Source organism: Odontesthes bonariensis, chromosome 22 (genome assembly GCF_027942865.1).
Source record: "Odontesthes bonariensis isolate fOdoBon6 chromosome 22, fOdoBon6.hap1, whole genome shotgun sequence".
Taxonomy (NCBI): Eukaryota; Metazoa; Chordata; class Actinopteri; order Atheriniformes; family Atherinopsidae; genus Odontesthes; species Odontesthes bonariensis.
In genome coordinates, this window is record NC_134527.1 from 11,848,063 (window position 1) to 11,875,931 (window position 27,869).

The window sequence follows — 27,869 nt, forward strand, 5'->3', positions numbered from 1 at the left end:
AAGGGAATTTATCATAATCTGAAAGGTTTTTCATGTCTGAAGCAGTGCTGTTGTATTAATGCCATCACATACTGGTTATTCATGTCTCAGCCAGGCAGGCCTTGGTGGGATATATGCTGCTCTACGCCTCCATCTGTCTGTGTGTTCTGTGCTGTGTTCTATTTCCCATTCATTAGCTCTGACTCATCTTCTAATAACTACCTCTATTTCCTCTCAGAAATAGATTTCAGTTGTTTCTCTATTGCATGATTACTCTACATTCTTCTCTGAGTCATTCAATTTATTGCCTGAGTAAGACTTCCTGTTTTAATCTTTTCGCCTTCCTGCTTTTCATTGCGACTGTCATCTCCTCACCTCTGTCAGTTTTGTTTATAATCACACCTAAGCAGCCCATTGTAGCTTCTTATTTTCCAATTCAAACATGTTTACTGTTGTGACTCACCGTGCCGCCTCAGGGCTGACTGGATCTGTGTGCAGACTTTACTGTTGTTGCTGCTGTCAGAGGCTGAGCCCCGTTGTCTCGTGATAATGTTTTCTCTGTTACAGAATGTCTATTATCATAAATAAATGTGATATGTTCATTGGTTTCCATCTCAGATACTCACCTGAAAACCTTTGATTGGTATAGAGAGGATGGTGGTTTAATAACTTCATCAGCAGTGAGTTAGGGGGTTGCTTTGACTCTAAGATGAGACTAATTCACCTTCCTTCAGAGAGATATCACAGCAAAGCTGCTAATCACTCTCGGTAGAGGATTTTCCAGAATGCAAAGCTCTGCTGTTTGCTGCTGGTGCCCCATGCAAAACATTTCAGCTTGTTGATATTTACCTTATATTTAGCAGTTCATCAAATAATATAATCCAGGAGGATTTCTGGTTGAATCCATTATGTCCACATTTGGCATCGAGCAGAAATAACACAAATTCTAATTGATGCATGTCCGTTGATAAACATTTATAGGATATCTGAATCCCTAAAATAAGTACACAATGCAAGTATGTCTTTTAAATATGTAACATGCGAAGAACAAGAGTTTCCCAGGCTTGTCAGTAGATTTTGAATTATAATTTGAGCTGCAAGAATGTGGTGTCACCTGCGTGTCTTTTGAATGCAATCAGACAGAATAAGTCTTTGATTTAAAGAAAGTATTTGTTTTCATACATTGTATTCCAAATTTTTTTTAGGTAAAACAAAATTCGCAGTCAAAAAACGTGAATACAAAGGTTTTTGTTGTTTGAGGGACATGTTGCATGTTTCCACTGGCCAGGCTTGATCAAAAGCAAATATAATCTTCTTACACCAATTCAAACGTAACATCCTTGCTGTTACTAAGATATAAGTTATGAGTAAACATGCTTTCAAATAGATTTTCTGTACTCTCCTCCTGGTTTGACTTTTCCATGAACTCTCTTTTCTTTTAATAACTGCGGATCCCGTCGAGCTGTCACTCGAATCGGGACTGACAAATAGAGAAATGCAAACAAAACCTTTGGTATCACATTGTAAACGCACATTTTTTCTATGTGCAACAACAGTAAATTCATAAAAGAAATGTTGACTCCACAACAACAGAAATCCGAGGGCTTTTCACACCATTTTATTAGCAACAATGTGTCTGTTAGTTATATATTAGAAACAAAGACAGAAACATGTCTGCTGTACTGTACTGAGTCTGAAAAAACAGCTGGATCATAAAATAAAGCAAGTAATTCAAATACTTAAACGTAAAAGCAACACTGCATTTGAATATACATCTGTAATTATAACAGTAATAATAATACTAATACATTTCTCTTATAATTCTTTATGGCACAACATTTCCTGTATAACTGTCAGATAGAGACAGTTTTAAACAATATGTACCTTGAGAACTATTGTGTGTGAGTCTGTGTGGTTGTCTGTCTGTGCATGTGTGTGGACTTGTGACTTATGACTGTCCTTGTAGGACCAGTTTGAGTTTTAAACCTTGGGGAATTCTTGTTGGTCATCACTTTCTAACTGTAAGAGGGCTGTTTGATGCATGAGATTTTGTTTCAGAGTTAAGATTAAAATTTAGTTTACGGTTGGGGTTAGGGCTTAGCTTTTAGTTGGTATGATTGACATTAGAATAATGAGCTGTGGAGTGCAATATGACTGTGATTATGTCTTCGCAATGTCAGATTTATAAAATTGTGTGTGTGCTGTAGCTTTCTGTGTATGCACACGACATAAGAGGAAAAACTTAAGACAAAATTATGCACTGTTTCACCCTTCAGGAAAACAAATGCGCATGACTGTTAATAAAACCAACAGAGAGACCCAAATGTAAAGACGAGGGTACAATAGCATCTACCACATATCTGAGAGAGAAGATGGGGTGGGGGTCCAAGATGGACAATCCAATCAGCTTCAATCCCCTCACACAACCACTGGTGTCCTCTCTTTTGAAATCAAGCAGTAAATAATTTCAGTCATTAACTGTGTGTCCTGGGCCCATAAAATCCAGCCGCTGCTCCTTCAGTCAGAATATCTGCCCTCCAGCCAGGCCAGTCAGCCAAGCGCAGAAAATAAAAACAGTTCCAAGCAGGAACTCTCTGTGTACCTCTGAGCAAGAGCACATTTTCCTCAGTCCAACGAGTCAAGAGAGAAGAGAGAGACTGAAGTGTATGTTATGGCCTGTTAAATATTTATACATGTGCCTTTAAAGGTGAATCTTTAGCCCAAGAATCCACAAATCAGGTACAATACAGGGAATGAAGTGAAAAGTCCACAAACTGAAACTTCAGTGAAAAACAGATTCCACAGAAATGTTCTCTCAGAAACTTTTCGCTTCTCTTCCTGCACCCACAACTGTATTATAGCTTTTATCGGTAAATTAAACATTTACAAAATAGCGTTTGTCGTATAATCTGCTTGGGTCCGTCTTTGCATTTACTAGAGGGCAAACTTGCTCATTGCAAAAAAAACCAAAACAGTCCCTTTAACTTTAACATGAAATCTTTTAAATGTTATTGCAACCCACCTCAGCTCTGAGTTCTTTCGACGTTGCGATGACAGGATGTGTTTAATTTTATGGAATAGAAATTCAGTTATAACAATTGACCACAACACACACTCATACACACATGCATGCCAGTACACTCACATACATTTTATACCCACAAATGCAATAATGCAGCCTCCTTTGGCACCTAGTCCACTCTGCCTGCAAGAACACACTCTTTAGGAGTGTAGAAGACAGTATATACAGAGTGTGTTGTCTGCAGACACCCAAAGTGACTAGCCTCCTGATAAATTTGCGATCTCTATGAAGGGATGTGGAAAATAATTGGGAATTTACATCTTGTGTGAGCCCTTTACATCCTAAAATATTCTGACCTAAGTTAAAACTATCAAGAATATCAGAATGTGGTTGACAGCTAAACCTTGACACCCCCCTTCTTCTCCACTTGCCGTGAGTGATATTTGATCATCTTTATTATCTGTTGATGGAGGAACAAACTGATCATCTTTAATGGTGACAAACACTTGAATTCTTCCAAACATTTTTGTTTGTAGCAGCTGCGCAAAAGAGAAAATCCCTCCTGATTATGTCATTTTGACATGGCAGTAATCTGCCAGTTTTTCAGTTCAGGGGAAGAAGGGTCCAGGGAGCAGGACTTCACAGACTTTAAACTGTAGAAACAAACGTAATTCTCTTTGTTAAAAGTAACACGTCAAAATAAAATGATGTTTATGTTTTTGGTGATTTGATATTTTTAAATATTCTATTTTGGCCCAATGAAGTCATGGACCTGAGCATAGTGCCTTTAAAAAAGCTGTCCTGAGAGTCCTCCATTCTGCAAGCAGCGACTGGTAGAATGAAACTAGACAAGATCAGACTAAACTGGTCAACAGACAGAAGCACAGTCTGGCTAAAACCCAGTCTATGCCAGGCCATCCCAAGTCACTGAAGCATGATGTTACATTGAGCCTAACCTTTACCCAGCTAGACATCAGTGCTGATGCTACAGCTGCGTGTGAACATGTCCCTCATGGTAACTGACCGGGCGAGGTTTGGTTTACGGTAGTTTGAAATGTTCACAGGCACTGGCAGGTCCAGATCCTGCTGCTGGACACTGCGATAGCTGATCCGGTCACCTCCGTTCCTCAACCCATCTGGTTGGTGATGGAGCTGCGGCTGAGGAGGCTGGAGGTAGAAAGGCAGCTCATAGTGTGTACAAGATGGACAGAAGGTCTGTGAGCGTGTCAGTTTTCTAGCCAGCGGAGGGGTGGAGAAAAGGGCAGGGCCATTTGGGATGGAGGAGGCGGCGGCTGTTGCCGCCACAATGTTGTGGTTGGAGTGAACTGGCGGGAGACGGGATGTTACCGCGAAGTCTGGCTCCTCCTCCTCCGACTCAGACTCTTCCTTCTTACAGCAGTAATACTGGGGGTGGGACGAGGAGAGGAGAAGGAGGAGAGAGAGACAGGGAGAAAAAGTAGCAAATGATGATGTACAATGTAACACTTTACTTATTTTTTTTATGAAGCTGTTGCCTCATACTTTCACATATCATCTGATACTGCAATTTATTTGAAGTAATGGCTTTATTCTCAAGTGATTCTTTTTCTACTGAACTAAATCATAGGCTTGAGTACAAACTACATCTTCCAGCAGAATATTATTAGTTGCTAAATCTCTCATATTCAATCCTGGCATTTTGCCAACTAGTATTAAGCAATTATCAGCATATTATAAGATCTGTTATTGGCTCAAAGCAGATAGGATCTTCTAAATTCTACTCATAGAATAGTCATAGAATTTGAACTTATCTCCTGCTGGCCTTGGTAAATTACTGCATTTATGTTGCACTTTTAGCCCGTGAGCTTTGCATATAGTCTCATTCACCTATTTACTCACACAATGTGCATTCCACAGTACCATGCACATGCCTGGGTTAACCATCAGCAGAAAAGACAAGATTAGTGTGATTAGACATAGGGCATCAGTCCAGCTACTTTTGTCTATCAAGACTAAACTGAATTTATTGATCTTTGGTCTTTTAAGACCTAATTATTGTGCATATAGATGCGAAAGAAATGATGGAACTTTATGAATCCCGAATATCTTCTTGACAATTTAAAAACAACACAACAAAAAAACATTACGCAGATATCAGAGGAGTCTGAGATTGTATCCTGAAGAAAACATCTTGGATCCTGACATCAAAATGACTTGCCATTAATTTAAGGAGGAGGAGGACTTGCCATTAATTTAAATGTTGTAAAGAGATTGCTTGTGTGTGTGTGTGTGTGTGTGTTCATAAACGTGTTTAAGCTACTCTGTATTTGTTGGGCCATGCCTCACCTCTGGCAAAACTTGTATACGAATGCATCCATTCCACTACTTTGTCAGTATTCATGCCAACAAAAAGACAGCCAAATTGAACCAACTGCAACCTTCATATCAGAGGAAATAAACATATTCATCATCTGGTACAAGAAAAAAACACATTTTACCTCTGCAGCATATTCGTCCCTTTATGACAACTGTAGGGAGAACATTTTTGACTGACAGGTGACAGGTTTGTCACCTATTGGATGTGGAAAGTACTCTCTTTCCAGGATGGCTTTCTTGAATGTAGCTTTTCAGCTCCAAAAGGTCCAAGAGAGCAGTCAAACTACAGGTTTCAAATAGAAATTTATACATCTGTGGGTGGTGTCAAAGGCCACACAGAGGCTTTATGTACATAAGAAAATAAAGTTTTATAAATGTGTATATATATATATCTATATATATATAGATATATATATATCTATATATATATATATGTATATACATACATACATTTATATAACTTTATCTATACATATGTATATATATATATATATATATATATATATATATATATGTTTATAGTGTATATATAAGTATTTTTGCCCAAGGACAGTGACATGTAGTCAAAGATCAAACCAACGATCATTCCTCGACCCCTGAGTCGCAGCTACTACATCCGCCCAAACTGGGTAAAAAGACATCAAGGGTTTTTAATTGTCAGTGAATTCACCCAGAACTCAGCGTTTTTTCGAACAGAGCCACAGATGTCCTTTGCAGAAATCAAGAGACATGCTGGATGGACAACTATCTCAACTGCGTGCCATCAATCAGGCCTTCGTGGTTGAGTGGCTAAGATTAAACCTCTCCTGGATAAAACACACCCAACACCTGGTTTGCAGTTTGCCAACTGAACACTGAGAATGTGAGCAGAAAGACGATGGTCAAATTACATTAAAAAAGGTACTTTTTGGGCAGACTCTACTGTCCATATGGTGAATCATAGTGGTTGGGCTATGAGAGTCCCTCTGATAACAGAGAAAATGAGAACAGCCAAACAGCAAAGAGAATATTTAAATACATATATGTATGTATGTATGTATGAATGTATTTATGTATGTATGTATAGATAGATAGATAGATAGATAGATAGATAGATAGATAGATAGATAGATAGATAGATAGATAGATAGATAGATAGATAGATAGATAGATAGATAGATAGATAGATAGATAGATAGAAGAAGCAAGAAGCTGACTAAGTCAAATATTATGCCCGCATAAGATTAGTATGCTAAGAGATTCTGTTTCTTTTACTTCCACCTCACTTGCCTTCATTTCAGGAGAAATTAGTTTAGGGAGCTGAAGGAATCACACTGTGGTTGTTAATGTCAATCCAATTACACAAAACTCTAATGCTGTCTGACACGTCTTAAAAAATCCACAAATATTACACTTGCATTTTCCAGCTTTTTTTTCATGCACCTCTGATTATAACAGTATATTGTCTTGGAACACATTTAGAGGACTGAGCAGCTGGACAGATATATACAAATATATATACTCAGATTGCAGCCTCACACTTTGAAAGAAAGACCACATTTTTCATGGCCGAGAGTCATAAGCACAGTTTCACAGATTAAAACATGTCTTTCAACAAAACGCTGAGCGCAGCCTCACCTGCAGCCTACAGTAACACAGTACTGCGATGATAAGGAGTAATATAACAGTTGCAAGAATTCCACCAGTGATGACCACTGTCCCGGCTGTCATTCGAATGGCTCTCCATCAACACCCTGCAGGGAACAAGAGGAGGAGAGGAAAAGAGAAAAAAAAACAGTGATTTAGAGAAGGACAGGGAAAGAGTGAAAGGAGAATTGGAGGAAAAGATGAACACTTCATCAGTACAGTAGCTTCATTAAGTAGATTATAACTGTGTGTCATCTCAGCCGCGCTTATTGAGTTATCCAACAGCTAGGAGGCATGTAATAGAATCATCCTAAAAGTGCTGTTCATAATATAGACGGGATCTCAGAGTGGAACACAGTCTGTGACGGAGGGGGTGGAGGGGGATCAGTGATCAGCAGCAGAACAGCAGTAAAGATGAGGCGCAGGCACGACAGGAAAGAAAAGAGGTAAATGGTGTAAGAGATGGATGGAAATAGACAGGGACAGTTGAAAAAGAAACAGAGGTGGGTGGGAGAGAGTGGGAATAAAGACACGATGATGACAAAAAGGAAGAGGGATTGGTTGACAAACAGAGAAAAAGCAAGAAGGAGGGAAGTTTTGTCTCTTGAAAACTTCCATGCCAATGATTTAATCACAGCAAAAAGAGATTTTTTTTTAACACATATACCTGACTGAATGTCACTGCGAAGATATTACTTGTCAGCGATCTACATAATGGATGATGTTGAAATACTGCTGCATACTCAATGAGGTATCTGTATAATATCAATAGAGTGGAAAAAACTACTACAGAAAATATTAATATATATGTCATGCTCAGAATGCTGCGAGTATGATTACAGCACTGACATATCAAGTCACTGCATATCGCTCCTGGGAGAGTTCTCAAAACCACAATGAAACAGCATTAGTGCCTGGCTTAGATGCATGCCCTGATGAAATGGGAACCAAGTAAAAGCAATAATAACTGGAATATCAGATAAGAGTGAGAACAAATAGTCAAAATAAATGAATGTTTAGGTAAATACAATTTACTAGAAAGGTGACTAAGGTATATTTAATCTATCTCTGCTTTACGGTGAGCTAACAGATTGAAAAACAGACAAAAGAAAGAAAAGAAGAAAAGTTAAGGTGGAGTAAAGGTGGATGGGGGCCAAACCAGACAGAGGGAATAATCAAGATCTTTATTGCATCAGTTAGCAGGAACCATCCACGTGGCCGCTGGACAGTAATGTGTGAATTCTGATCACACATTAAGGCTCAGAAAGAAACATTAAGTAAGGCTCAGAAAGAATTGCAAACTCATACGTCGTAGCTCTGAAACCCAAATTTCAAAAAGTCTTTGCAGATTAAATGAAAATCCATAACATGAGCTATAGGGTTTGATGACTTTGAGTGGAATGATCCTGTTATCTGAGTGTTGTGTAATGTGAGCTGATCACCAAGTTATTAGATCAATAATTCCCTTTAAAGACCACTTTTAGTTTCTATAGGAGATAACAGATATTTTTTGCACATATTAGCAAACTAATATTTCCACTTCACTCTTGAAAATAATGTACATAAATTGCCAGCACTGCTGTGTCATTTTATTAATCAAAAGTACACCCCATTCTGTGCTCTGCTTTTCTTTTTTCTATAAAAACACTTAAAGTTGTTACATAACTAAATGGATCAAATATGAAATGCTGACTTGTGTCCTCGTTTCAGTTGAAGCAGAACTTCACACTAAATTCTGTGCATATGGCAGGTATCCCTCTGCTGAGTTTAATGTCATTACACAGTTGTGTACTGATCAGGTGTGTGTTCAAATGACAACTGGGAATGTAACTTGACTGTAAAGTCACACTTTTAAAATTATTGTATAAAATGCTATCAAAAGATGGTGCAAGCAAGATTTAATGATGTTAAACATATAGCAAAAAACATGTAACAAGGGGACATTTCATATGACATAAAACTTACAAACTGCTCAGCTGGATCTGAAAAACATGCTTATTTAACAGCTCCCTCAACCCAAACCCACTTTTGCTGAAGCACAAATATCAAAGCACTTGTCTGCATGTCTGCAGCCTCCAAATCAGTCTGACTATGTACATGAATGAGGTCTTGTGAGAAAGACAGCCCTCTAAAGTTTCTTGTTAAAATGTCAGAACATCTGGAGGTGACAAAAACAGTTTGCCTGCAGTAAGGAATGAGTAAACTTAAAAAAGAGGAAAGAACACTATGGGGACATGAATTAAATGTACGTCAATATTTCAGTGCAAAAATGTGAGCCAAAAGCTTGAGTATGCCACAAAATAATGCAGTTTTAGAATAATAAAAAAATAAATAAGAAAATGTATTTAACTATATTTTGAAGGCAAATTGTATTATTCCTCATGGGATCACCAAGCATTGCTTGTCTGGGTGCCTCTCTCTTCAGAAATGCTCATTATTGTAGAAATAGGGATTGCATCTTTGCACTGTTTTCCCCACACGTTTGTGTGGAAAAAGAAATTAAGACGTGCCATTCAGTTCACGTTAATTAACATACAGTAACATCTGGAACTCGACAGAGGTGGGCTGAGACCTTTTCCTTTCATTTCATCCACAAACTAAAAGTGTCGTAGAATCACACCAACATATTGACTTGTGGATAATTGCCTGAAACCAAAAATAGGCCAGTAGGCTTGTTGCTAAGCTATGACTCAATGGTGAAAGTCCTTATCAGCAACAAGAACACTGCAGCATAGGCATAAGTTTTCCAGATCAAACTCAACGGCTACATGGACCCACCCGAAAAAAAGAGATTCTAAAAAAGAAACAGGACTATTAAACATGTCACACTAACGATGGATGACTGTGAGCTAAACCTATAGAAACTGTCAGCATTGAACCAGTATTCAGCTTATGTTATCTTTGCTCCAGCTGCTACTTTCACAATCTAGTGTAAACAATGCTCCACATTCATCATCCAAGTAACACTGACTTTACTGTAAAGTGTGACTGAGTGAGTATTTGCTTTTCAGTAAACTGTCAGGAGACAGTTGTGATCTTCTCAAACTTGCTTTTTCTCTTTTAAAAAAATGTTTTATCTTTTTTAATTTCTTGTTTCATGTGTGTTGTTGCTGCTGTGACAAGTGAATTTCCCCGTTGTGGGATACATAAAGTACAATCTAATCTAATCTAATCTAATCTAATCTAATCTAATCTAATCTAATCTAATCTAATCTAAACTGAAGCAACCTTAAACCCTTCTGAATTCTTTTCTTGTTTACTTGCCTGAACCATAATACACTACCTGGTCAAAAATGTCATACTTTCTAATAATATGTTGGACTACCTTTGGCTTTGTTTACAGCATGCATTTGCAATGGCTTCATAACTTCTGCTATGTTATAACATGTATTTCGGTGTGTAATGTCTTCTCCAGCACATCACAAATATTCTCATTTTAAAATATGTTTGTGCCGCTGATGAAAAAAAATCTGTTGATAAAAAAATCTGGTCCTTCAATACATCCAGACAGTCAGCTGATCTAATTTTCTGGGCACATAATGTTCCTGAACCTGGACCTGACCAACTGAAGCAACCCCAACTCATAACCTTGCCCCCAAAGGCCCGTACAGTAGGCACCAGGCACGATGGGTGCAGTACTTCATCCACCACTCTTCTTACGCTGGTGCTCCCATCACTCTGAAACAGGTTTAATCTAGAGTTATGACACCACATTCTTCCAGAGTCCTTATGCTCCCAAGTAAATTAAAGTCTCTTTTTGTTTTGGATTAGCCTCACTGATACGTGGTTTTCTTCAGGCTGCGCAGCTGTTCAGTCCAAATAGCTTGAGTTCACTTTGCATTGTGTGTTTAGAAGTGCTCCTACTCTCACTTTCAAACAATGCAGTCAGTTCTACTGTTGATCTTCTGTTTAATTTCACCAAATATTTATAATATAGATCTCCAATAAGAAACTTTCAAGATTTTCCTCCCGACCACGTTTCTTTTACAGAGAAAACGATTCACTAGGTTTCAATAATGCTTTGGGCAGTTCATTTGTGATTTTGTTAGTTTGATGCAGACCAAAAATGTGACCCCTCTGAAACCTTTCTGATGTCTCTTTTCAGACACGTTTGTGTAAGGTACGAAACTACAGTATAAGTTAAGTAACTTGTTAACTTTTGGCCAGCTGAAGCTGGTTAATCACGTCCTTATTTTTCTCACTGGATATACCTATTTGCTTAGTTAAATACAGTTGGTACCATTGGTTTTTGGTTGGTTTTTGGCCAGGCAGTGTACTTTTCTGTATGATTTAGTTTGTTGCCTCAGAGACAAACTATATCACTGTAAAGGTAGAATAAATCAGAGTGCATTTACAGTTGTTATTTGCTTTGTATACACACAACAACCCTGCCCTTCTCTCAAGCTGCAATACAGCTGGACTCTAATCCATTCTGTGGGCATTGCAGTCCCACAACCGAATCAATATGAAGGAACAAATCGAACAGAGTGTTTCAGTCTTAGAGCACTCTAGTTCAATTGAGAAGGAAATGTAGTGACTTGTGAAAATTGTTTGCGTCAGGAAGAAGAAAATTGAGTTTAACCTCATGTTTAGATGAAATAAAGCTTCATCAGTGTAATGCACTGTGAGCCTCTGCATCTAATATTCAATTATTGCATAAATTATAGGTCTGCTTGAACTAATGAGCCGAAACTGCACTAATCATGACTTTCAGCATCTTTTAGTGTGAGAGTTTTACAACCTGCAGCTTTACCGTTTAGGTTTACTCTTTCTGCTGTGATCAGGATGTTTATAACCACCACAGGCAGTTGTTTGCAATACTAACTGGCTGCCTACTCGTTTCCCAGAAACAACCAGCACACAAACTGAGAGATTAAAACAGCTGAGGAGCCATATGTTTCCTTCCAAAGTTAGAAGAAAACATAGAGCTACTGTGAAGGGAAAATTAATATTATTAGTCATGAACTTAGCAGACATACAGCTTAAGATGGATGCTTATAATGCTCTGTTCCTGCTTTAATCTAAGAAGAGCACAGCGGAATCATTTCTGAGCATGAGCCTGGACAGAATAGTAAGCATAATAGATGATCCGAGTATGCAAAAGGAATTGTGAAGCCATATTTGATCAAACAAAACAGATTCTCAAGCTTGCTGTGATCAATTATGCTTACACTTCCTTTTGGCAGTCTAAATTCCTTGGGCGCAAAGGCCGACCGAGAGCATAGTCTCAACTGTTCAATTTGATCTAGACCCATATTTTTACTTTAAAAAAAAAAAGTTCTCCAAATGGGGTAGAAGACTTTTATAGAAGAAGGTAGAAGGTTTTTAATTACATCAACAACTAATGCCAATGGGTAATTTTGATAGGCTGAATTAACTGTCACTGGCAGAGTGGATTTGTGAATATCTACTATTTTGAGAGTTTTTTCGACAAATCATAATAAAAAAAATAAAAAAAAATATGTATATATTTGGTCTGAGTGAGGCTTGCTGTAACCTCTGCACAGAATATAGCCATTCAGAAATAATTAACCTTATATGAAGTGGATTTTTTTCAATCTGATCCAACTTCATATGAGATGACACATCTTCATAGTGAAACAAATGCAAGAATAACTAGAAAATCTTCATGCACATGGCTGCATTTAGAACAACAACAATTAGTAAAGGTGCGGTATAAATCTAACATAAAGCACGAACAAACTATTGTCCGTAAGGCTGGCATATGGCCGTACCTGCAACTATAGTATTACTATTAAAATGTTTGGACCATAACCTTGTAGATTCTAATAATTGTCTAAACACAAATTTTGTGACATGACAAACCCAACTGACCATTGACTTTTATCACCAAAACCTCACTATTTGCAGATGAGAATCTAGTAGAAAAGTAAGGCAAGGAGGAGGTAAGTGAACAAGCAGGATGACTTTTTTAGGATATTCAGGATGAGTCTTAAAGAGATGCTCTCCTGCATGGAGGCTCATTGATTATGACCTTCATCCCTCTATTAGCGTTTGTGCCCCAGTCAACAGGCAACATATGGAAAGTAAACTTCATCACGCGGGGAACACGTATGGAGGTGTAGGCTGATGAAAATGTCCATGTGCTGACAAATCTAAACTTAAGCTGCATCTGTGTAGGAAGTAAAGTATGGAGGTTTTACAAGTTTTTTTAAATTTTATTGTGGAAATGTAAAATTTCGTTCTGTGGACCAACACAGCTATTTTATATTCTATCATTCTGAAAAGCTTTTCTGTTTTTAAAAAAAAAAATTTTTTGTTTCCAATCAATTCTTTTTTCATGGAGCTGCTCTTTGCTGTGTTCATCATTCTGACTAAGTCATGCCAATGATGCTGGACAAAGAAAGTGCTCCCAGTATAAATAATTTTTTTTCTGTTCTTTACAAAACTTAAATCCTGCAGTTTTTTTTCCCAAAACACAACAAGTAAATTTTGTTTTCTTTTTAAAGTCATCTAGACATTGATGTTATGCTCTGTCCACCAAGTTTCTGAGCTGTCACAGAAACTCAGATTTTCATTGACAATCTCTGTGTCAAGACACAAACAGCTGCCTGTCTGTTTTTATGAGTGAGACTGCAGGCAGTTCACTGTGGAGTCATTTCAGGATGACCACTGAGACTCTGAGTAGTTGTACTCATTCCACACCTCCCTAATACTGCTGCAACTGTCTGAAAATATTTCTGTATCTTTCCAACTATTCAAAGAAAAAAACCTGGTGTTCGCAGCTCATTCCCATAACCATGTTTCTGCAGGTTAGACTAATTGGAAACCACAGGCGTAATGCATTTTGTATTGGTGATAACAGGGCTCCTAATTTGTGAGTTAGCTGTCATTAATGTATTCACTGATTTAGTTGTACTGAATTATTTACTTATACACTGCATTAAAAAGCTGTTTAACAAAAGGCATAACACTGTTATCCGTGCATAGTTTCCTGTTGCAGTTTGTTATACTACGGAGGTGGGAAAGTGACCCTCCCAGGCTCTCAGAAGCTGTCCAAACAGTGCATGAGCATACTGTATGCACGATCCAGCTTGCGCACACAAATATGATTGTGGGTGAACAAACCATGCTGATCTGCCCTCAAAAGTTCACACTTTTCAATAATTTACTTGATATATTTAGTGAATATAGGTCGCTAGAAAAGTCTTACTGCTGTTTTGAGTCTGCTGATGTAGAAAAACACTCTCTCTCTCTCTCTCTCTCTCTCTCTCTCTCTCTCTCTCACACACACACATGAGGCCTTAGTCACTGTGCAGGCTGGGGAGGCAACGTGCATCTCCTGGGGCTCCATTAATCAGATCAGTGCGTGAGGGATATACTGCAGCAAGGTGAGGAACAGTGTTAATTATTCAACCACACGTACATATACACAAACACACATACAGACAAATGCACAGGTCAGTCTCCATTGTGAAATAGCACCAGAGAACGACAAACCTGTCTACTCAGCTGCTTTTTCCTGGGATTCGTCAACAGGAATGACGAGAGTTGGGAGCAAAAGAAGAACAGCAGCAAATACATGTGCACACAGACACACAAAAACACTCGCATGCAGTAATTTTAGTGGTAGCTATCATGCTCAGACAGTGAGCTTTGGAATAAATTGCCATGCTTCGATGAAACATGGCAGGGATCACAGGCGAGGTCTTGCTCGGTATAATGACTGTTGACAGGGTTTCAGTTCAGTGGGAGAGAAGTACACAGTAGGTGGAGGATCCAAGTCGTGCACAAGAGACAATAACATGCCTGGCGAGCAATGGGGAGAGCTTTGTTACAATGGTGGCTGTCAAAGGATGAATTCATACAGGACACACACATTACAGTGCACAAAGGCACAGTACATCTCTGCAGAGAGCTTTTTAAGGAAATCAAAAGAGTCTAACAGTCCTGAGAGTCAGGAGTTTTCAAAAGAGAACTTTCTTTGTCAAGAATGTTTTCTCAACTTCTATAACAGATTATGAAAATAAACACAATAACAAAACTGATCATTAGGTGTTTATCAGTTAGTATAATTTCACAAAAGCTGTCTGCAATGATCATCAGCCTCTCACAAAGTGTCCAATTATTAACTGTTCAACCAGAAATCACCATAACAATCCCAATTTTTTTATTTTTTTATTCACAACTTGCTCCTTATAGTTTAACAAGTAAATTTCAAAAGTAATTCTGATTTCTACTAAGTAAGTATCACTACTACCATCACTTTCAACACTGATGGAAATGACAAAGCAGCTCTCACATCCACTAAAAAGCCTTTACTATTGTGTCTGTTTGTCACAACTTGTTCTCCTGTGACACACTTGCTGCGATCAGAGACTGTTCAACAATGAGACACCCTACTGAAGAATTGTCTCCTGAATTTTGTCACATGGTTTTCCCCGGCTAACAGGCCCCTTTAGGAGACCAGCAGCAGGGTCTGTTAATTCTAACAACAGACATGGATACGAAAACATATTATGAATGATTCTTTCGACCCACAGGCTCTGAAAGAAATTTTCAACTCGTGTTTCACCAGCTAAATATCTTCTAAACCTATTGACATATAAACATATATAGTGGTCATTTTTAGAACAGCAAATCAGGAGAACTAAATAAATAGGTTGTTAGATTCATTTGGATTTCAACATCTATCCAGAAGAATACTTAGTTCCATTGATAGGGTAGACATCCAGCTTCACTTATAGCCATCAACACAATTTTCACAACAATTTAACGGGTCCACTTAAAAGACTACTAAAAGATTTTGAACTACTTTGTACCATTAGCTCTGCTTGAAATGGGCCATCTTGCTGATGTATAGAGGATCTTTGATAACTGTTTGACTGTTCAACATTTTGAGACACGATCAAGATAAGATGAGAACATGAAAGGGCCTTTTAGTCAACTGCCTTAAATGGTGGAACAAGAACCGGGAGGCAGTTAGTTTAGCTTGCCAAAATGAGCACTCAGATGGTAATTTTTTTTTCTTTAAGTGATAAATAATTATAGTGACTATACCTTTAATTTTCTTATTTATCTTTTTGTTTTGAATCAGTGCAATCAAATGAGAAAGCTATTTTTAATGTGCGAGTTTTAGCAGCACTGGTAGGCACATGGTTAAACTTTGGATCGATCCACACTGAGTGTTTCCTGCTTCCGCTAACCTCATGGTAAGCGGAGAAAATTACTTTTTGACTTCAGTTTCACCACTGCAAATTTACACATAGAACTCTGCTTCCTCTGCTGTTAAAAAAGGTGCATAATTCTTCTTGTGGTTGCACAAAGTCTAATAAACTCTCACAGGTAATGTGACTGGAGTTGGTATCAGTTTAGGCTGACTGGACCTTGAAATTGAAAACAATAAAAATCTCTGCTGCAAAATAAATTCAGACTCAGGACTATTGTCAAGTTGAATTGTGAGTAATATGATGACCAGTATTTCTCAAATAAGGACAATTCTTGGACTAAATCTGGAAATATTTCTTGGTCTGCTATGTTAATTAACAGAAAAACCTGCATTATGGGTAATTTATACCTAACTGAGATGCTTTGCTATTTAGAACAACACCTGCTCAACATTCCTGGTTACTTAGAGACAGGCAGAGAGTGTTCATTTCTGCTCTCCAAAAAGTATGGGTGTATAAATCCCACACGAAGAAAAAGAGTCTACAGTTGGTGGTTAAAGTTTTAATAAAACCTATTTGCTCAAAACCAAATTTAAGGCAAGGACTTTGAAACATCAACATGATTCAATCAGAATACGAATGACATAGAAGTGTGCGCATCTGTGTGATTGCCTAAGAGAGATAAGAAATGCTCATTTAACATTAAATGGTGATTTATTTAAATGATCAAAGATCAAATTAATCAATTAACCAACCTACTTTAAGCATTCATTAAACCCCAATAGAAGCTGTAATATAGATAAAGAAAATCTCCACAAATCCACCCCTAGTTCTAAAAAAGCAAAGAAAACATTTGTTTAATAAGCATACAAATTCCTCTTTAAGCCATTTCATATCGGCCTTATCGACATTACGCTGTCTGGTTGCACTGCCTCTCTGTATAAGTTGACTCACCCTGTTCCAGCATATCATTTCACCATTTCTCCATGTCCCTGCGCCATCTCCAAGAATAATGACAACACAAAAATAGCTGCCCTCAGGTAAAACTGTTCCACCTCATCCCTCTACTGAAAGCCACTGACCAGTTTAGCCCACTCCTAACTCGGATCCTAAATCAGGTACCAGTGGAATCTCAAAGGCTGTTAATAAGAGCAGAAAGGGGAAACAGGGTTGTGGCCAAAGAAAGAATAGGAGCAACCTTTCACTGGCAGCCATAAATGCATGCTTTTTATCTGTCCCATGTGTCCCTGCATTACCTAGGAAACATTTCTGTAATTAATCCCCCCCTCCCTTGAATGATATATCACAAAAATGGCTCTTGGCATGTATTAATATAGCACTAAACTGTGACCTGGGGGTCTCTTCGTTTAATTATACAGCTTAATAAATGTCTCTCATCTGTCTGAATGACCTTGCTTAGCTGCTTTTTCAGCTCAAATTTGCAGGCTGATTTAGGAAGCACTGCTTTCATTTTGAATGTGTTGCACATGCACCAAAGCAACGAAGCATGACTACCTTTGATTATCCACAACATACTGTTTTCAACCCATTCTGTTTTCATGCATACGCTTAACAGAAATGTCCCGGCATGTTTTTAAGGTAATGTGAAAATATGTTTATATTTTGTATATATATGTGTAGGCTATATATATGTACAGTATATACAGTATATAATTGTAATTATATATGGATTATATATCATATATAATCCTACATTGGATCTTAGTTTTTTGATGAAGAATAGTTGTGCAGGGAAAATATTCATTATTGCTTTGCTGAAACTACAAATTTCTATTTTCAGGACACTCCTTCACAAATTTTTAGAACACAATACATTTAATGTATGAAATATGTTTATGTTTAATGATTTTTTTCTTTGTAAATCTCAAGTCAGTTTAATCAAATCCATAAACTGCCTTCTTTAATTTCCCCATTCAGTCATCAATCTTATTTATGATTGATGCACTTTAGCATCCACAATCAATATCTAGTATAACTGCCATCTGTACTCCCCAAAATCTACAGAGGACGCTGAAACACAACACTTAAAAAAAAGAAAAAGTAACACAACATAGATACAAGAGGCTCATACTGAAGGTAATTTATGAGGCACACTATTAAAAGCTCAAATCATGTCCACTTAAAGGACCTAAATGAGAACATGTTTAATTATATTCAAATATAAATGTAGGCATATTTTTCTGTAAACAGTATGTGGTGAAGCACTTCTCTTGCTTGCAATTTTGTGAAGGGTGTCCTTGTGGTTCTAAAACCAACCAAAAAAAGTTTTTTGTTTTTCTCTTTGTCGATGTCTAATACAGTGATACTGACAAAGCAGTCTGTTAAGTATTTCATGAAATCTATCTTTCTGTCAGTCATACATTTATTGTTCGGTTCCCTTAAGAACTAAATTTAAAAAAGCTTTCACTTTCAAATAATCTCAGAATAATTGCATGTAATCACATTTTGTCAGACTGCCATTTCACTTCCTGCTCCTCCCCTCTTCCATACAGTCCCATGCTTTACCCTCTGCTGTGCAAGTAATACCACTGGTCTGTGCACGACAGGCTATAATCTTGGCACCAGCAGGAGTTGAAGTGGGTTTTGAGATATTTTTGTTCTTTGAACTTCACAGTTTATGAATAGAATATTCATAAACTGTGAAGTTTATGTGAAGTAGAATATGAATAAGATTGCTCAGAGAGCAATCTTAATCTCGAAAATGGCAAGTGCAGAGATTAGTTTTTAGTTTATTTTTTTTTTCACAAGCTATAGTGGTTTCTTCTGGAATTCATATTCAAACCATCTATAGAGAGACTAGTGAAAGTTTAAGCACTAAGCGAAGGCCCTCAGAAAGAATAGCATCAGTCAAGGGTATTATCTATATATATATATATATATATATATATATATATATGTTCTGATTCAATGACAATCACAAGATATATCGTAGGTGTACATGTTAATTTGTCTGTCATGATCACAAATTTTTCTCTATTTTAGGTCAAAGGAGAAAACTGTAATTGATGATGAAGGACAAACATGATTTATTCTGGCAAGCCTGTCTCCTTCAGATGCCTTCACTGTTTCTCTCTGTCCCTCACACACATATGTGCGGTGCAGCCATGCATGCACGCAAAGAATTTCAAGCAGTTTGTAATATTCTACAATCACAAGTTGTTACTGTTTGTGCTTAGCACTGCATAAATACAAAAAGATGATGAATACATCCAATAAACCCAGCTCTCTGTGTATCTTCTGCTTACTCTTGGTTTGTTAGTCAAATCTATGCTTGAGAAACTGCAGCGAAAGAGGAAACAGTTTGCTGTTCGAACATCCAAGCAGAAAAAATGTTAGCCATACAAACACAACAGACAGGTTATATTATGTCCAGCCTATTGCTGTGTTAGATTAATACATTACTTCAAAAACACTCAGAAGTGTAATCAGAGGTAACATACATACATTGCATCTACACATGGACACATGTGTCTTTCCCTCTGGCTACAAGGTCTATTCAGGGTAAAACAGGGTAAAAATCCTTGGAATAAATGTAATTTTTTTCCCCTTTCCTTAATTAGATAAGACACCATTAAAATTACATTTGCTCTTTTGACTTGACAATGAGAATTCCAATTTTAGACTTTTCCCCTGCTTTGCTCTTTCTTCTGTCAACTTGACGCATTGATTTTTTTTTAGCTTTTGATCTCGAACTGGTTAACATGTGTTTATTGGGGGGGGCACCAAAATGCTGTAATTGGTATAACACAGTGTAATGTTGAGGTTATGATATAAACCAACCACTGGCAGTCAGAAAAGCATCTTTCTGCAGGGAGTTACGCCACAGCCCACAAGTCATGTCAGCTTTCATCTTTTATCTTGTTTGCTACGGTCTGTGCAAACAAGCAAGGTCACCCACTATGTGACATGTTGTCAACTTTTCAAACAAAAGTTTGTGGTGAAACAGAAATAATACACCCACATCTACTGGTGTGGAATCTGTGTTTTGAGAGCGTGGGTGAAACAAGTATTATTATTATGTGCATATAGAATATTTCTTTTTATTTTCTTAGTTTTTGGCTGCACTAAACTGAAGTTTAAAGGGGAACTCCGGGGCATTTGAAGCGCAATCCCATTGCTAGAGGTTGTCAAATACTGACAGTAGGACACAGACTGGTGCAAATCGGCGCTCCCTGTGCTGCGATTGCGCTGTTTGCGCAGCCTGTCATGCTAGCCAAATACGTGGTGGCTAAGGGGCAAGTGCTAAACCTTCCACGTAAAACAACAACTTGCACACTGCAGAAACGTCACACCACTTTATAAACCACCCGACAATAAAGTGACAAGCCTTACCATCAAAACCATATGCATGGTTCTCACATTACTGGCATGGGGACGTTACAAAACAACTTTATAAACAGCATGTCACTTACCGGTTGTCGGTATGCTCGCGCATGTGAAAGCCCAAAAGAGTCGATGGACGATAATCCCATATACAAAACAATTATCTTCTCTAGAAAAATTGCGTTCAAATATTTAAAACATTACAACAATACATGCCAAGTAATATTGTTGTAATGTTTTAAATACTTGAACGCAGTTTTTCTAGAGAAGATAATTGCTTTGTATATGGGATTATCGTCCATTGACTCTTTTGGGCTTTCACATGCGCGAGCATACCGACAAGAGGTAAGTGACATGCTGTTTATAAAGTTGTTTTGTAACGTCCCCATGCCAGTAATGTGAGAACCATGCATATGGTTTTGATGGTAAGGCTTGTGACTTTATTGTCGGGTGGTTTATAAAGTGGTGTGACGTTTCTGCAGTGTGCAAGTTGTTGTTTTACGTGGAAGGTTTAGCACTTGCCCCTTGGCCACCACGTATTTGGCTAGCATGACAGGCTGCGCAAACAGTGCAATCGCAGCACAGGGAGCGCCGATTTGCACCAGTCTGTGTCCTACTGTCAGTATTTGACAACCTCTAGCAATGGGATTGCGCTTCAAATGCCCTGGAGTTCCCCTTTAAGTAAGCTGTATCAACTACATTTTACCAAACTTTTCCTTTCAGTAATCTAAAACATTTCCCTTTCAACAACCCACAGAAAATTAACATGGAGAGTAGAAATGAAAAAAAAAAATCCACTTTTGTTTTACTCACTTTTCTTACCTCTTATCATTCTTTTAAATCATTTTTAAAAAATTGCGAAAAGAAAGAGGAATGGGAGAAAGGTGGGCTGTATTTTTGCAGGTGCAGTGTCTGGAACTCAAGGACATCATGATCATCATGTCCTCATTATGGATAATGAATGTTTCAACTGATATTTCATAAAAAATGTTTACATTAAAATGCACCATACAGTATCGAAGGGACCCATACACATACACCTGGCCAGATGCCAGAGTACATGAAGTAAAACAAGAGGTGGAGCAGAGTTAAGGTGTCAAGGTCAAGTCATATTACAGCATCTAAACAGGGCTATCACAGCACTCACCACTACATAACTCTAGCTGAAGAAGAGAAGAGAAGACCTCTAACTAGTCCTATAATAACTCAAAAATTTGAATACAATTAAACACACATAACTGCAGACATAAAGGTCCTGCACATTTTATATACAGGTATTTGCAACCCTCATTTCATCGGCTCTTGCCCCTGTTTGCAACTAAAAGCAGTGAGTCACGCATGACTGTAAACAATTCATTGTCTTTCCCAAAAAAAAAAAAAACAGTGAAGGAGATATAGACAAGAACGATAGAAATTGTAATATTAGAGCACTGACAGTGACATGTCAATGACACATCTGCCCTCCAACTGTCACTCACTGGGGGTCACAAAAGTACCAAACTGCCTCAGGTGAGGGGAAAAAAAGCCCTTCACTTGCACTTGTATAGGTTCAAACAATACACCACAACCAAAAAAAAACACCAACTTGTATTGATGTGAATCAGTGTATATTCTCCAATTTCTAAGCATAAATAAGTTTGCGACAATCAAATTGCCATAGTCAGTCGTGACAGAGACTGATCTTAAACGACATCTCTGATGATTTGTTTCTGCTTAAAAATCAAAGAAAACTGTTTAGTTATTCTTCCATTTTCTTTACCTGCTTCAACCTTTTTAGGTTGTGGAGAGGCCTAAACCTATCCTACCTGTCACTAGGTGAAAGGCAGGGTACACACTGAAAAGGCTGCCAGTCCATCACAGGGCAAACTAAGAGACAAATAACCAGGCAGGCTCACACATGCTGTCAATTTAAAATCACCAATTATCCTTACATGCAGTAATTCGGGCTGTGAGAGGACACCAGAGAAAACTCAAACTCTACACAGAAACACATCACCCAACAACAAACTGGAAACCTTTTTGAGAGGCAATAATGCTAATCAGCTCACAGCCATGCAGCCCTAAAAGTTAAGTCATATTCAGCCTCAATATGACATTTTGCTCCGGTCTCATTTAGTGTGGCATACAGCTGCAAATTGTAGAAACAAAATCCCGTTCACCTTCATGTTTTTTGCAAATTTGAGCTACTTTCAGTACAGAAAACCGGCTGGACACTGAATGTGCTTGAGAGTAGCTGAGATAAAGTTAGGAAGAAAGCATCAAATTAAGAATATTTACAGTGTTACTATGCTTGATAGATATGTTGTCACCTTTCTACTGCATTGCGGTTTATATGTGGGTTTTAACATCTAAATGTTAATTGTTAACACAGCTTGTTGAATAAATGATTAGATCGTGGAGGGCAAGATACAAGGCGACCACTCGGACACGTGTAAAACTGAAAGAAGGAGAAAGGAGGGAAATTGCCAGGAGTAACAGAGTAGTTTGAAAAAACGTGGGACAGTATAGATGCAAAAATAAAGGAGAGGAAAATGTGGAAAAAAGTTAGCATAGAATAAAAGAAAAGACAGCATGTCGTTGGCACCTTTGTAAAAAGTGATGCACAAGATGAAAAGTAAAGATGGCCAAGGATATGTTCAAAGCTCAAAGCTGGTGATTATTCGATTGTTATTGCTAATGGTCAACGCTCAAGAAACAGTGTTTGCAGCAATGCGTATTGGTTTTTTTGTTACTATGGTGACTGAAATATTAGAAACTGACATTTTACCATTCCAATTTCTGTTTGTGAGGGGGTGGTAACCTGTTTTGAACCAACTTTCCAAAAACTCATTCACTGTATGCTAATCTCCAAGCTGATAAAAAGAGACCCACAGTGCAGCCAGGCAGAATGGCAGACATGAGCAATAATGAAAAGAGGGAAGTTTATGAATTAGAGACTTTTTTTTCTGACGAGCGCTTTTGTGGTGATCGGCTTCTGTGCTGATATCCTTTGTTCTCTATTTTCTTTTCATTACATCACTTTCTAAAAGGAGCCTGCTGACATTTGCAACGTTTTTAGTCTCAGACTGAAAATTACACAGCTAAGCCATGTGCTCGAATGATAAGCATACAGGCTTTAAAGTAGAGCTTTGAGCCATGAAGTAAGTCACAATAATACTCCTCGGCTTCCTTGAAATGTATGCTGTATATTATAATCGTAATGATAAACTTATTCTGAGGAATATGCTGTGTTCTTTTATGCTTAATGTGTAATATATTCACAGTGCTGCAAGCCATCTGTGTACACAGACAGGTCAACTGTACAGGGCGGAAAGAAAAATGTTGTGCTTATATAGCACAGATTTGATTATTTTGATAGTTTCTGCTTTCATTCTTACTGTGACATGAGGGTTAGATTGGGAACAGTTATATTGGGTTTCAGCTGTGGTCAGTCTCACATCAAAATCCGTAACAGCTTGCTAAAAAGGTAAAAAGAGCAATCCATTATATTTTCACAATGAAGGCTGTGAAATTATGACATATGTATGTTTTTTGTTTGTTGTTTTGGCAGCTCACTTTGTAAGGTGTATTTGTGAAGTGAATCTAGACATGTCACCATCTCCCCAGAGCTCCAGTGGGAGGATTTTACTATATCAATTTCATAATTTCATAATTCTATAATAGAAAATAGAATAAAAATCCACAATTTAACTAGAACAAGTGAGGGCTTCAGATTATGACATTAACTAAAAGAAATTTGGTTGATATATTTTGTGTGTGACAATTCAAAAACACTTGGTGATAAAGTTGCTTTGGATGAGACTCTAGAAGGTTGGGATACATGATAACAGCAGGTTTTATTCTGCCACTCTTTCTCCACACCCTCTTTCTGTTCTCTGTCTCCAACCCCCCTCACCCCTCTTCCACTCTTTAGAATGAGCTTCAGTTTTTTTTTTTACAATCACTCGGTGGGATGAGGCCAGCTGACCAATGGCTTCCCTGCACACATGTGCTCGTGCTTGGACGCATGTGCTGGTCACACTGGGGTCTGAGCGCAGCCGTCCGCGAGTCATGTGTGAGCATGTCAGGGTGTAGCTGTGGTGCCGAGGGGGAGGGGACGAAAGATGGGTGGAGGAAGGGAGGAGCCGGCGGTGACTGTTTAACATGATCACTGAGCAGCCATGTTCCCTTCCCCCAGCTTCAGTCCATCCACTCTTCCCTCGATATCACAGCCAAAGCTGATCCACAGTGATTCATCCTTTCAGTGGTGCATTCTAAAGGTAATTAAGCTGATATGTGAGAACACCACGGAAACAGTGGATATGTTACCTCTGTAATTGCATTCACCCTTGATTACTCTAGCACTCTTGAAACCTTTCCTCCTGCTCTTATCCATCCCTCTCTCCCTGTTTTATATGCATTCTTCTCTACTCCTTTCCTGGTCTTTTTCCATCACCTATCTGTCTTTGAAATTTGCTTTTCCACCCCACGCAGCAGCTTGTCCTTCAGCTCCCACTGTCCTCTTGTAAAGACTGAGAGGTAAAGCAGCCGGCAGACAAGAAACACACAGTCTCTCATATTCTTGCTTGAAAGAGAACTTGTGTATGTGTGCAGGAATATGACTGATCTCCCACGGGTGCCAAGTTTGGTCTGAGGGTCATTGAGGAAGTTGCCTTGGGAACACAAGCACTGCCGTGTCTTTCATTGTTTTAGGCCAATTAAAACTACATTAAGAGTGTTTTTCTCTAAATAGACCCTGCTGGCTATATCTAATATTTTCTTAAAATACAAAAATAATTTTTTTTTTAATTAAATGTGATGAGCAGCCGCACCGCTGTGAACTGAGAGGTGTCAATCTAAGCAAGTTGGCAAACCTCAGTCTTTTCTTTTTAGGCCTCTCTGTTTAGATTTGATAGAAAACTTGAGTTGAATGATTATAATTTGAAACATTTGGGAGGATTACTTTAAGTAAACATAGAAGAGATGATGTAATAATTACTTCAGATCACCTCTCATGATGCTCTTACACAGCAGAGAACAAAGCATTTGATTAATCTGCCCTGGGTAGTTTGAGCATGTAGCAGGGCCTGAGCTTGTTCAAACAACAAGCAGGGATGATATAACACTAACTTCTTATATGGGACTGATGAAAACTTTTCCCGCATTACACATAACACATGAACTACAGGGAAAAAGACATTACCTTCCCGCATATCAAAAATCCTCTTTTACAGTAAGTCTTAATACTGTGCAAGCTGCAGTTTAACTTTCCCCAAATTCACTTGTGAGCTGAGATTGCAGCTGCTTAATAATCACTTCACCACAGTTTTTCCAAAAATACCAGTGGGTGGTAGATTTCAACTTGTGCTCCACCTCATAAAAGATGCTGTAACTTTCACTAGATTTAGTAGAATATTTTAGCTTTGTATGTCTTAGCACTGCTTAGCACTGCTTAAGATGCATTTCCACCCTGCCTAAAAATATCTGCAGCAAACACTCTGAATGTGACCATAGCTAACAGTTGGTGACAGAAGCTGTGGCTCACAAACCATGCTGTTTTGTCAGCATGTGGAAAGCCGGCCAGCCAACGAGTGTTTCATACAAAGCACTGAACCTGTCCATCGCCTTTACCCTTGCTTTCCCATCTGTCTATATCTATCTGCAGTTTCTGATTCAACGTAAATATACATTCCTTTTGGTCGTGCTTTAATCAAAGCCCAATGAAACACAGATCTATCTAATGTTGTGTATAAGGCATAGATTTCATTCTTGGTGTGAAATAGAGACATAAAAAATCAAGGTCTTCCCACCCTGACACATGACAAGTGTGTGTGTCTGTCCATGGTGCTGAAATCACAAATGACATAATCTATCTATCTATCTATCTATCTATCTATCTATCTATCTATCTATCTATCTATCTATCTATCTATCTATCTATCTATCTATCAGTTCTAAGGCTGACAGCCAACATGTATGACTCCATGAACAGATCTGAAATACACGAAAAACAAAGTGCTCTGCCTGAAAGGATCAAACATTACCTTCACAGATAAGAGGATTCTCTGGGTCACATCTAGGGCAGTGGTGGCTCCTCGGAGCTAAGGTCCCGACCCAGGCTGGTGACAGTTTATATCGACCTCAGTCACAGAATGATGAGACCAGTGATGGAAAAACAACTTTTAAAAAAGGAAGAAAAACAAAACAAAACAAAAAATAATTATTTTTAGAGGAAAATAAGATACCTCCAATGTCAGTAAAGCAATTAATTAAATACCATAGAGTCTATAGTAAAGAGGGATTTAAGTCTCGATTGGGGTAAAAATAAAAGCCATTAGGCCTGATCCTCTTCAGCTGTCAATTAAAGTAATACCAGATAAAAGAAGTACCCTTTGAAAAAATGTCCACGTTGATATTCTTATTCTTTGTCTGAAAACCACTTTTCCTCATACGTTCTTAGCAACCGCATGGAAAGCATTTTGTGCCCAAATCCAGACTCGAAGAAAAACAGGCAACAACAACTGAAAAACACTCCAATGTGGAGAAGGATCCGGGCTCCACTGACAGTGCTGATATCTCAGACAGATGTGCTTGGGGAAGGCGGTCGGCAACGCACAGTTCCCATCCACCGCTTGGCTGGAGTTGTTTGAACAGCACAGACTGATGAACCGACGCTGTCCGCAAAATAAAACACTCCTACGCAAACATCATCATGATCAGCAGCCTCGGTAGCATGTGAGTTGGAGGAGGAGACGGGATAATAGAAAAAAATCTCGTCATCTCAATTTGAACAAGCACTCCTTCACCGTACGAGAAGATCGAGGTCAGATATTTGTTGTAGTCCTGCTCCAGGTTCCGATCCTGATGCTTTATTTGCCGATTCCTTTCTGTCCTCTCTCTGAAGCTATTTAACCATCTCCTCCCGCTTCAGTATGCTCCTCTTACTGCATGTGAGCAGGCTTGTCGAAAAGCAAGCTGACCAGTCGTGGAGGGCAACAAGGTGCCCGCAGCTGGTCAGTTCCAGAGAATACAGATGTCTGTGTAGGTAATGCACGGATGCTGGATTTCCGTAAAGGCCTGTTAATTGCTTGGTTCTTGCAGAGAGACGTCCGGGTGGCGATGCGCGGAGACGAAAAATGCGCTTTGAATCCAGAGGTGGCTCGGTGTGTGCACAGCCAGCGAGTAAATGCAGCCTGGAGCGTACAGTATGGGAGATGGCGCTTTAGTCACAGGCTCAGATCAGGCTACGCAGTGCTACATAGAAGGGGAATGAGAAAAGAGAAAACCTTAAGCTCTAATGACTTTCAAGTTGAAGTCTGTGAGGTGTTTTTGTTCGGGCTTCAATGCATGCAAAATGTGTTAATGTGGCCAGAAATCTTTATTTCTAGGGAAGCGAGTTGTGTCAAATAAAGATCTAAAGTATGGCAAAATAACAG

The 27,869-nt window shown here is 38.4% G+C and overlaps 1 protein-coding gene across 3 annotated transcripts; it reads right to left on the reverse strand.

Moving 5' to 3' along the window:
* Positions 1 to 1,575: 1,575 nt before the first annotated feature.
* On the reverse strand, positions 1,576 to 27,620 carry LOC142373127 (protein FAM163B-like). Of its 3 annotated transcripts, none has more exons than XM_075456210.1 (4): positions 26,823 to 27,620; positions 26,478 to 26,612; positions 6,974 to 7,089; positions 1,576 to 4,405 (listed from the first exon to the last, which is right to left on the reverse strand). In XM_075456210.1, the coding sequence occupies exons 3-4, from the start codon at positions 7,064 to 7,066 to the stop codon at positions 3,968 to 3,970; spliced, it is 531 nt and encodes a 176-aa protein (XP_075312325.1). In that variant the 5' UTR covers positions 7,067 to 7,089; positions 26,478 to 26,612; positions 26,823 to 27,620; the 3' UTR covers positions 1,576 to 3,967. The 3 variants fall into 3 exon arrangements, with proteins under 3 accessions (XP_075312325.1, XP_075312324.1, XP_075312323.1); XM_075456209.1 differs by having other exon boundaries at positions 26,711 to 27,620; XM_075456208.1 differs by having other exon boundaries at positions 26,478 to 27,620.
* Positions 27,621 to 27,869: the final 249 nt, after the last annotated feature.

Excerpts from the sequence above, each read along its gene's own strand:
- LOC142373127 (XM_075456210.1), bottom strand. The coding sequence starts at position 7,066 with ATGACAGCCGGGACAGTGGTCATCACTGGTGGAATTCTTGCAACTGTT. Across the intron at positions 4,406-6,973 it reads TGTGTTACTGTAGGCTGCAG|TATTACTGCTGTAAGAAGGA; the intron begins GTGAGGCTGCGC and ends TCCCACCCCCAG.